The 12,248-nt window shown below is 44.1% G+C and overlaps 1 protein-coding gene across 2 annotated transcripts in view; it reads right to left on the bottom strand.

Moving 5' to 3' along the window:
• The window catches only part of MYO3A (myosin IIIA), a 187,444-nt gene that overhangs the window by 130,575 nt on the left and 44,621 nt on the right, over positions 1-12,248 (bottom strand). For both annotated transcript variants that reach the window (XM_065398708.1, XM_065398707.1), the window contains exons 3-4: positions 5,035-5,139; positions 3,225-3,324 (exon numbers count right to left, since the gene is read on the bottom strand). In XM_065398708.1, the coding sequence (XP_065254780.1) occupies positions 3,225-3,324; positions 5,035-5,139 (205 nt within the window). The remainder of the gene's footprint in view (positions 1-3,224; positions 3,325-5,034; positions 5,140-12,248) is intronic.

Genomic DNA, 12,248 nt, shown 5'->3' with positions numbered 1-12,248 from the left:
TCCTAGACAATGGAATACTACATATTTTTTCATGGATGTGCACAGTTTGTTTTTCTGGAAACAGCAGCTCATACTAAGAAATATCTAGTCTATAAGCAGCAGGTTTTGGCAACCCTGGGGAAGTGTAGGCCCTTGTGCCCCTGTTAAATTCAGATTAACAACCCAATTGTCCAATCTTTAGCATATTGGTGAAACAACCTTATTTTCACCAAAAAATTAAATTGAATCCAGTAGGACTATTCACAAGTGCTTGTCAATGTCAGTAGGTGCTCCACAAAAACCAGGTGTAAGTAAAATTATACTATATGGATGAATGTGGGGATTTTTGTTGCACATGGAGGTGTAACAATGTATTGTCAGTTCTTCTAGACAGATTTTAATGACAAAGAGCCAGTTTTTTTAAAAGGTATTTAGGCACCTAAAGATGAAGATAGGTGCCTGCTGGAATTGACAGATTTCAATGAGAGTTTGGCATCTCATCGCTTTAGAAAATCCCATTATACATGTTGCTGTGATAATATTCTGAGATTATGTACATATTAACTTGCCTTGCTATAAGCAATATGTTAAGCAAAAATAACAAAATATTTAACCAATTCTAGAAAAGATCACAGTCTAGCAATCTGATTAGTTGGATATCCCTAATATATTCACTAGAAAATATACTCATCTCATAAGATATACCTATTCGTAGCTATGCAAAAAGAGGAAGGCTGGTCCAGTGGTTAGGGTGCTAGCCTGGATCTCAGGAAAGCCAGGTTCAATCCTCTACTCTTCCACAGACTTCCTATGCAACTCATTTAGTCTGTCTCAGACTCAAAGGTCAGAAGGGACTATCGTGTTCATCTAGTCTGACCTCTGGCATATTGCAGGCCACAGAACCTCATCCACCCACTCCTGTAACAGACCCCTAACTCTGGCTGAGTTACTGAAGACCTCAAATCTTGATTTAAAGACTTCAAGTTACAGAGAATCCATCATTTACACTAGTTTAAACCTACAAGTGACTCATGCCCCATGCTTCAGAGGAAGGCGAAACCCCCCCAAAGTCTCTGCCATTCTGACCTGGGGGGAAAACTCCTTCCCGACCCCAAATATGGCATCAGTTAGACTCTGAGCCTGTGGGCAAGACCCACCAGGCAGATACCTGGGAAAGAATTCTCTGTAGTAACTCAGAGCCCTCCCCATCTAGTGTCCCATCTCCAGCAGTTGGGGATTTTTGCTACTGGCAGTTGCCAATGGGCAGGGCCGGCTCCAAGCACCAGCGCAGCAAGCAGGTGCTTGGGGCAGCCAACGGAAAGGGGCGGCATGTCCGGCTCTTCGGCGGCGGGTCCCTCAGTCCCTCTCGGAGGGAAGGACCTGCCGCCGAATTGCCGCTGAAGAATGAAGCGGCGGCGGTAGAGCTGCCGCCGAAGTGCAGCCAATCGCGGCTGCTTTTTTTTTTTTTTTTTTTCCCGCTTGGGGCAGCAAAAACGCTGGAGCCGGCCCTGCCAATGAGTCACATGCCATCGTAGGCAGTCCCATCATACCATCCCCTCCATAAACTTATCAAGTTCAGTCTTGAAGCCAGTTAGGTTTTTTGCCCCCCATTGCTCCCCTTGGAAGGTTGTTCCAGAACTTCACGCCTCTGATGGTCTGTGCTTGAGTCTCCCATCTTTAATACTGGATTAATAGTACATTCCTACCAGACAGGGTTATTGCTAGTGTAAATACATCATAGATTGTGAGGTGCTCAGATGCTAGGGTAACAGGTGCCAGAAAAGTATCCATGTACACAAATTGCATATGCAAATTACAATATACACCAGAATAAGTGATGCTTCTCGAAAGGCAGCACTAATGCTCAAAAGAACAAATTTCGGATGACAGTACAGCATTATGTACTACAAATTTCAGGAGTACAAAAGGCACAAAGTAAAGAAAAGCCACTTCTGCTATTAAAGACCAATTAACTTGTTAATGTTTAGCAGTTATTGTTTGTGACGCCTACTAACACAGAGCTATTTAAGAAAAAAACTATGTTCTAACTCGAAGAAAGGGTAACTTAGGCTATTATATAATCATATAAGTAATTCAGAATGATAATGTGCTCTTCTTTGGAATTATGTTCCATAGTGTCTTTCAGAGGCTCATCTCTCAATCACTGGTTTTCTCTGCCTGTTTACGTAACCAGACAAAGAGCCTCATGAAAGCTCATGGAGAGATTGTTCCCTCACCAACCTGGTGCACCAGGGGACTGCAGAGTCTGCACCATCCTTCAGGAAAGTCATTTGCTTCTCTCCCTCCTTCCCCCCTCTCCTTACCTGCCCATGTGGCCTGCATCAATCTGCAGGCTGATGCAGAGAGGCAACTGGGCCCCGGATCCCCTTTCTCCCTACTCCTCCATGCCTTGGGCAGAGGGTGCAGTTCCTATGTTCCCTTGAGCACAAGGACTTCAATTGTGACAGGCTCTGACACAGGCCTAACAAGGGGTGGGAAGATTCCTTGCTTTTTGATTTAATTCTTTGCAGCCAGACAGGATAATATCACACAGGTAAGCTGAGATCACAGGTTATTATATACACATATATACACACATACAGAACTCCCTCATTGTCCACACTGATAAATTTCATTCACTAGAAGTGGGATAAATGTTGACTACCATAAATCTAATTCTGCATTCTGTTCAAATGAAATGAACCTTTCATTAAGAAATGGGAGAATGTCATTCAAGGCTTCATCCAGCTCCTATTGAAATCAATGGCTAAACTCATTGGGCTGGATTCTCTGGGAGAAACTCCCTTATTCTCCACAATATCCTTTAGTTTTACACCCCATGACATACAGCATTAAAGTTGTGTATCCCTTACTTCTTTGAACTAGCATGAGGTCATTCCAGACCCCATGTACTAACTACAATCTAAATCATACTAACTGGCTTTGTCCCACCTGCCATGAAGGCATCTGGGGTCCATGAGCAACAGACTAACTCCTAATGCTTAGATAATCTAAACACTGTTAGTAAAATAGTTGCCAAGACCATAGTTAGGGATATTCTCTATCCATGAATAATTTGTTTACCTTTATATTATCTCATTTCAAACCAGTTAAGTTGATTTTTTTTAAACAAAGTAGTCCAAATCTAAATCAAAACATTGTCAGCTGTTCTTAACTGTTAACTTTTACACCTCTCCCCCCTCATGTTTTAAAGTTACAACTTTGTCTGTAAAAACATCACATACCAAAATCCACAAGTTTAACTCCTCCTTCAGTGGTCAATAGGATATTATTTCCTTTTACATCACGGTGGATGGTTTTGTTTTCATGCAAATGCTGAAGCCCCTGAAAAATAAGTTATAAATCCATTAACATTATGAGTATTTCATTTGCAGATAGAAAATTGAAATTATTCTATATATTAACTTTACTGATATTTTTGTGGTATGCTTTTTCTATCTTTCTAAACTTAGTTTCAAAATGAGAATAGCCGCCAAGTTCAAGAATGAACTACCATTTGTTTGCCAATAGATGGGCACTTACAAAGTCAGTGTATTTTGATTTTGATTTCTACTTCTCATAGCATTTTTGGTACAGCCCCCCTAGAAATTCTATTCTTATTCAAAGAAAACTGAGTCAACTATCAACCAACTATGTGGGATAAATGGACTTTTTAGTGACTTTTTTTTCTGGTAGACAAGTTGTATGATGACAGAAGTAAAGAAGCATTATTAATCTTGGTTATATATTGGACCATTAAAACAGAAAGACAAAGAAAAGTTCTAAGCTGTAATAATAGTTCCAGTGGAGAAACTCAAACTCTAATTAAATAGCAAGAATAAAGAAAGATACTTTGTCTTGATTAGCTATAGTGATTTTTCTTTTGAGAGAGATTTCAATTTGTTGTAAATTATTTTATTACAAAGTAGATGCTATCCCACAACATGAGTCACAGAACAGTATTTTTGGTATGTTGCACTAGAATCAGGTCAGAAATGGTTTCCCCATCCCATGAACATTTTTGAGATATCAACAACAACAACAAAATCTCTCCCCCCAGTTTGGGGGGAAAGTCAATCTAGAAAATTTTGGCAAACTGAAAATCTGACCTGAACAAAAAAAGAAAACATTTTGTTTTGATGATTTTGAAATGCTTTGTTTCAATTTCAATCATTTTTCCTTTTTTATTACATATTTTTACTATAATTAAGTTAAATTTCAAAATAAGTCATTTCAAACTGGAAATCCAAACTTCTTTGTTTGAAAAATGTTGAAATAAAACGTTTTGACAATTTCAAAGTATTTTTCTCCCAAGATTTTTTTTTAAGTTGAAAAATTTGTGAAAACCAACCCTTTCCGATAAAGAAATTCATTTTCAACAAATCAGCATTTTCCAGTGGAAAAAATGTTTCATTAAAATAATCCCTGACCTGTTGTACATTGCAGTCATGTCTCCAAAAGAAAAACAATTTAGATGCAAAGCTGTATTTATTTAATGCAACGAGGGAGAAGTAATCAATGCCTGAAATAAATGTTCGCCCTTTTGATACCGATGAACTGAACTGCTACTTTACCTGGTAGTATTCAAAAACAAGTTTACAACTTAATCTTAACTTTATTTCATTAAACACTAGTGTAATATAGGAAGAAACATCATGCTTCTAAAATGGAATATATATTCACTGGTTGAAAAAAAATTAAGGACTTGTCTGCATTGCCCCACAGTTTGGACTACAGGGACATGAATAGTAGCGCCCACCAAAGTGCAGTGCAGTAACACCCCGCTTGTGCATGCTGAGGGTACAAACTCAAAGGTTCCTAGTTCGTGTTAAATAGCACTCTTCAAACAGGATTTACCGAAATGTGAACTAGGAACCTTTAAGTTTGCACCCTCAGCTTCCACACAGGTGAATTACAGCACAGCTGTAATTTGATGCACACTGCTATCTGAACCCCTGCAGAATCCAAACTGTGGGACAGTGTAGACATAGCCTGAGATACTCTTTGAATAAACTATCAATTGGACTGTCCATTCATTGACTGTTTTTATCTTACCATAAGCGCTTCATGTAAAATATAAGCAATTACAAGTTCGTCCATCCTTTCACCTCTCTTCAAAAATCCTTTCACCAGATCAGTCACAGATCCTCCATTGCATAGCTATAAAAGATCAAATTGCATTAAGATACACAATGGAAATTAAAGGAGAGAAGTAATCATATCGGTTCTAGTTTTCAGTAGATTCCATTTTCATACCTACACATGATCCCATTAAGCTGATAACCTAGCAATGAAAATTATTTAGTGCTCATAATATCTACTCAAACAATTGATTTTACATTTTATACCCAACATTGTTCCCCTCTTTCTACATCTGTCTCCTCTCTTCCTACAAATACACGTACAACATCTTCTCTCTCTAATTTTTTATGCAGATGTCAACTTTCTTCTGAAGCTAAAATTACTGTCATGCTTTTAAAGAGATATTTTGTGGAGACATTTTGATAGCTCCTAATGCTCATCAAATGCAAGTGTATCAGTGCTACAGATAATTATGGCTTGGATTCTCATGTCTCCTTCAGTACACTTGGCACCACATACACTGCAAAATGGACTTAAGACAGCTGGAGACAGCCAGTGGAGAATTTCCCCTGTACAGAGAAATTTACTGTTGTAGCTGCCATCTACATCAGCTGTCTCCCCAGATACTGATATAGGAAGGGGAAGCAGCATGTCCGGGGCATACTGGGGGGATTATTGGGGCACAGTGGAATGCAGCTCTTCAATGCCTGAACTTCCACTGACATAAGATTCCTCAGGGACATTACCAAGTAACATATGCCTTAGAGATGCAGGGGAGCTGCTACCTTGCACCAGGACCAAGTGGCTCTGGTTTAGGGCGCCATAACTAGCTCCCAACAGCCCCTCTACTATACTGTATCTAAAGTGCCATTTGGACATCAACAATCTGTCTTTATATTTCTCAGACCCTGGAACTAGAAGACTTAATCTACTTTTCAAAATGTAGGTCTTCTAGTGACTTAGTGTAATGCACAATACGAGCTGATTGATTGAGGCTACAATATTTCACATGTTCACTTTAGTCACTTAAAACTCTTCATTAGGATAAATCCATGATGTAATTTTCATAATCCAGTCTGCCTGCAGCTATTATGTACATGGGAAGATTGAGTCAGTACTGTAAGCACTTTTAAAACATTCACAATGATGTCAAACTTGCATGTACATTATCTCTTCCAAAAAGTAGAATACTCTGATAAAACAATGAACTATGTTGTAGGCATTATGCAGTATAGGCTCAGTAGTTTCCCATAATAAAGTGTAAAACTGTAAGATTACATGAACATAACATACAGTAGTAATTCCATTTGACTATAGATCCTGTAGCCTATTCAAATCAAGTACATTGGTTTTCAATAAAACCTTTCGACTCAAGAATTGCAGATGTCAGATACAAAAAGAACAGGAGTACTTGTGGCACCTTAGAGACTAACAAATTTATTTGAGCGTAAGCTTTCGTGGGCTACAGCCCACTTCATCAGATGCATAGAATGGAACACACAGAAAGAAGATATTTATACATACAGAGAACATGAAAAGGTGGAAGTAGCCATACCAACTGTAAGAGGCCAATCAATTGAGATGAACTATCATCAGCAGGAGAAAAAAATTTTTTTGAAGTGATAATCGAGATGACCCATAGAAGGTGTGAGGATACTTAATATGGGGAAATAGATTCAATTAGTGTAATGACCCAACCATTCCCAGTCTCTGTTTAAACCTAAGTTAATTGTATCTAATTTGCATATTAATTCAAGTTCAGCAGTCTCTCTTTGGAGTCGGTTTTTGAAGTTTTTTGGTTGCAAAATTGCCACCTTCAAGTCTGTCACTGAGTAGTTAGAGAGGTTGAAGTGTTCTCCCACTGGTTTTTGAATGTTATGATTCCTGATGTCAGATTTGTGTCCATTTATTCTTTTGTTCCATTCTATGCATCTGATGAAGTGGGCTGTAGCCCACGAAAGCTTATGCTCAAATAAATTTGTTAGTCTCTAATGTGCCACAAGTACTCCTGTTCTTTTTGCGGATACAGACTAACACGGCTGCTACTCTAATATATCTTTTTTGAGATGGGGTGACCACATCGGCACACAGTATTCGAGATGTGGGCGTACCATGGATTTATATAGAGGCAATATGATATTTCAAAAGGTTCTTTTCTAAAGCATATTTTTTCTTCTGCTTAACACAACTGTGACCTCGTACCCCCATGTTCTTTCCACCCTGATCTTCTATTCCTTGCTCATCATTTTATCTATCTCTATATCCTCTATGCCAGGGGTCCCCAACGTGGTGCCCGTGGGTGCCAGGGCGCCCGCCGGGGCGTCTAAGTGCGCCCGCGTACTGGCCGGCGGACGAGCATCTGCTGAAATGCCGCCGAATTTCAGCGGCGATGCCTCTGGATGATGCCGCTTGTCGGCAGCATTTCAGCAGATGCTTGTCCGCCGCCATGGTCCTCCGTGGCTCATCGTCTGGTGCTCGCCAGATGAAAAGGTGGGGACCACTGCTCTATGCACTGAATTCCCTCCCACTCCCCAGATACCAGGGCAACAACCCTTTCCTCAAATCCCTCTGAGAGACCTACTTTTGTTAGGAATCAGCCCCCAAAACAAATGAACAGAATTGAAAGTTTGAGGAAAGTTACCTAAGCAACTCTTCCTCGGGGCCTCACACTATCTACTTTCTATGCTCCTCCTAGACTAAGCTTTTCATAGCATGGGTTGTTAATTGTCTTGCACAGTCGCAAGCACGCTGTCAATATTTGGCAGACAAGAGTAATCCAATCATGATGCAACTCAGGCAGCATAGTCTAGAAGCAGGAATCAGGTAAGGGCCATTATCTTTGAGCTGTTGCTGTCTACAGACTGTTCTTGCTTAATTAGCTCTCACCTCTCCTGACATAGTGAGCAGCTCTCAAAGGGCTCTTCCTAAAAAGTGGGGAGAGGTCCCCTCAGGAGTCCTAAGGTGACCAGCCCAATGCTGGACTGCTGTGCACCATTATCACGATTTTGTGTGTAATTGTGTTCCAGCTGTCCTTTAGACCAGCATTCCAAGCAGGCCACTGCCAGCCTTTGTCCACTAACCCAAACTACAAAACTGCAAGTGCCCTTTGGCTAAGAGAGGTTATTGAACAGGTTTTTTTTTTAACATGGAATTTTAGTGCTTCTGTGCATAGGGATTGGCACTTTGCTCCCCCTTGTCTGTTGATATAAAACATGCAGGCGACGTTGTCCATCATTACTCTTATGGTCTTTGGTCTGAGTATTGGTAGATAGTATAGGTATGCATTGCAGACTGCATGTAATTCCAGGAAGTTGACATGCAATGTGGACTCCAGTGGGGACCACTTGCCCTGCACCCTGTGGGTCTGTAGATGAGCTCCCCAACCAAGTAGGGAGGCGTTGGTCATCAGTATCGAGGACAGTGGTGGTTGGAGGAAGGGAACTCCCATGCAGACATTTTGGGGTTGTTTACACCAGTCTAATGAGTCTTTGACCTTGAGTGGTAATGAGAGAAGTTTTTTTCAGGCTGTGCCTGTGGGGCACATACAGTGTTCGTAGCCATCCCTGGAGGCAGATGAATGTGGCTGCTGCCATATGACTAAGCAACTGTAAGACAAGTTCTGGTGGAGATCTCTGGGCTGGTTCTCATGGTGGAGTTGAGACTGATTATTGCAGAAAGTCTGTGAGCAGGGAGGAGGCTCTGTCAGGCCCCAATAAACTCCAGACATTGGACTGCTGTCAGTGTCGATTTTTGCATGTTTATCTGGAGGCTGAGTTTCGAGAAAAGGTCCATTGTTGTTCTTACAGCTTCGAACGTGTTGACTCTGGATAGAGCCTTGAGGAGGCAGTTGTCTAGATATGGGAATATTATAATCTTGTCTGCAGAGGTACGCCACCACCACTGCATAGACTTTGGAAAATACTCTGGGCGCTGTAGAGAGGCCAAAGGGTAGTACCTTGTACTGGTAATGATCAGACCTCAGGACAAATCTGAGGAATTGCCTGTGGAAAGGGTATATGGTGATATGGAAGTACGTGTCTTTGAGGTCAAGGGCCAATAGGGTGACCAGATGTCCCGATTTTATAGGGACAGTCCCGATATTTGGGGATTTTTCTTATATAGGTGCCTATTATCCCCCACCCCGTCCCGATTTTTCACACTTTCTATCTGGTCACCCTAAGGGCCGAGAACCAGTCCCTTGTTTCACTGGGGAGTGTAGTGGGGTGGTCACCCCATTCCAGTTTGGAAGGGGTTAAAAACAGCCCTGGGAAAGGGCTGCCCCGGGGAGACAATCATGAGCGGGCTTGAGGCAGCCAATCAGGGCCTGGCAGGGCCAGTATAAGAAGGGCACCTGGGGAAAAGGAAGTGAGTCTTGCTCCAGCAGTGGAGCAAGAAGAACCTGGCTGCCTGGGAGAGCAAGCAGGGTACCTGAGGCAGAGCAGGGCTGGGGAAGGGCAGGCAGAGCTGAGGAGCTCTGGCCTGGTGAGTACCCAGGCTGAGGCCTTGCTAAAGGCCAGGGGAGGTACTAGGGCTACAAGGAGGCATCTGGCCAAGAAAAGGCAGCAGGTCCAACCCCCTTGCTAGTGATGAGTGGCCATTTCAGATTGCAGTTTGCCCCTGAGAGAAGGGGCTAGATGACAACTGGCAGTAGCTACTGAGGTAAGGTGGGTATAGGGGGGTTGGGGTTCTAAACTAAACAAACTACTTTGAGTGTGTCAGCACCGACCAAGCCCCCAGCACTGACATGGCACTCGGTGCCATCTACTGGTTGTTCAACAGAACACACTCCACTTTCGGCACCAGCAATATCCACAATCTCTGCACAATCACTGATACCAATGAGGCGGTCGGTGCCGATTTCGAGATCCTTGAAGTGTCCTTCTCGGTCCTGAGGGACAGTGTTCCCTTATGTGGCCTTGTCCACTTAGGGCCCTTGGACCTCTCCATAGCACCGGTATGGAGGTGCCCAGACGGTTATAGGAGCTCAGTCTCGCCCCTGAAGATGTTGAAGCTACTGACCTCGCAGGGGATGCCTTTCTTTGAGGCAGCTCCTTGGTGGGTGAGCTCGGGGCCTGTTTCTTCTAATCTGGGAGGGAGAGCGTAGATTTTCTCTTAGTAGTGGATGGCATGTAAGAGTCAGCCAATGACCGTGATGATGTTGAACACCGTGGAGGAGAGGAATCAGGGTCAGGCTCTGAGGCTGCTCACAGTGAGCTCTCCATTAGTAAAAGTTTTAGTCTCAATTCACTGTCCTTTCTGAAACAAGCCTTCAGTTTGAGGCAGTGGTTGCACTTTTGTGATACATTCCTCTCACCCAAACAGAGTATGCACCGTGAATGACTGTCGCTCACGGGGATGGCCTCATGACAGGAGAGGCACCTCTTAAAGCTGGGTGATCCGTGCATAACTCCAAGTAGGGAGAACTTCCCAGTAGGGAAGTATGTAGAAAAGGAAGCCTGCACTAATCTAATTATGGACTGCACCCTTTTGGATTAGAGCTATTTCACAGGCAAAAGCCTAGTTTTAGCATCCTCTTACCAGAATTATTTGTTTGGAATTTTAGCTTCAAGTTGAGCTAATTGGAATGTTTGCATGACAAGAAATCATGAAGGCAACAGAGCGAAATGAAAAAAGGGAAGATCTTTGATAACAGTCAAGTATCCATAGAAGTGAGGCAATGCGAATTATCAGTCTGTTACAAGGTGGCCCATTGTGAAGTCTCATGGCCAGACAGTTAATTAGCTCATGTCACTATTGTACAGTGTTCTTCTGTAAAAGCTTATTGGAATTTTTGTTGAAAGCTATTATGGTTTAAATGGAAAAAAGAAATGTATGACGATATGAAGAGAAACATACTGTAGAAGCTAAAGGCATGATCCTTCATGGTGCTGAGTGCTCTCAACCCCCACTGACCTCACAGGATCTAGCCCCCTATGCATTAGTCTTGCCTGCTAGAGCTAGGATTGCCAACTTTCTAATCGCAGAAAACCGAACACCCTTGGCCCGCCCTGTTCCCTGAGGATCCGCCCCTTCCCCGAGGCCTGCCCCTGCCCAGCCCCTTCTGAGGCCCCACCCCTCTCCCTCCATCACGTGATCTCCCCCACCCTCACTCACTTGCTCATTTTCACCAGGCTGGGGCAGGGGGTTGGGGTTCAGTAGGGAGCTCAGTGCTGGGGCTGAGGGGTTTGGAGTGTGGGTGGGGGCTCCAGGCTGAGGCGGGGTTGGGGTGTGGGAGGGGATACAGCTCTGGGCTGGGGTAGAAATGAAGGGTTCAGGGTGCAGAAGGGGGCTCTGGGATGGGGGTTGGGGTGCAGGAGGGGGTGAGGGCTCTGGCTAAGGTTGCAGGCTCTGGGGTGGGGCTGGGGATGAGGAGTTTGGGGAGCAGGAAGGGGCTCTGGGTTGGGACCGAGAGGTTCGGAGTGTGGGAGGGGGCTCTGGGCTGGGGCAGGGAGTTGGGGTGTGGGAGGGGGTGAGGGCTCTGGTGGGGGAGCAGGCTCTGGGGTGGGGCCAGTGATGAGTGGTTTGGTGTGTAAGAAGAGCTGCAGGGTGCGGATTCTGGGAGTCTGGGTGTGGGAGGCGGCTCAGGGCGGGGGTTTGGGGTGTGGGCTCCGGGCAGCGCTTAACTAAGGCGGCTCCCAAGGAGAGGCTGGCATGTCCCTCCAGCTCCTAGGGGGAGGTGCAGCCAGGCCACTCTGCACACTGCCGCTGCCGACAGGTGCCACCGCCACCCCCGCTCCCATTGGCCATGGTTCCCGGCCAATGGGAGCTTCGGAGCCAGTGCTCGGGGCGGGGACAGTGTGTGGAGCCCCATGGCTGCCCCTAAGCCTAGGAGCTGGAGGGATATGCTGACTGCTTCCTGGGAGCCTCCAAGTTCCCTTTTTGACAGGGTGTTCCAGTTGAAAACCGGACACCCAGAAACCCTAAGTGAAGTGGGAACTGGTCTCTCCAATAAGGAAACAGCAATTAAAGCCCCTTGTTCCAGGGGAAAAGGTGTGGGGGGGGGAGCATGGATTTTCCTACACCAGCTTCAACAAGCTGGTAATCATGGGGGAAAGTGAGAGGGAAGAAACAGTAGCTGTTGCTGTCTCAATTTCCCAACTCATGTAAGAGAAAAATGTAGATAGAACTGTTTTTTCAGTGGATGGTGTCCTCCCTATGGCTGATTTGTCTGAGTTTTCTGCCTCTCA

This window comes from Emys orbicularis, chromosome 2 (assembly GCF_028017835.1).
Source record: "Emys orbicularis isolate rEmyOrb1 chromosome 2, rEmyOrb1.hap1, whole genome shotgun sequence".
In the NCBI taxonomy this organism is placed as follows: Eukaryota; Metazoa; Chordata; order Testudines; family Emydidae; genus Emys; species Emys orbicularis.
Note: the sequence above shows the minus strand (reverse complement) of the source record. Positions and strands in the feature narration are given on the sequence as shown.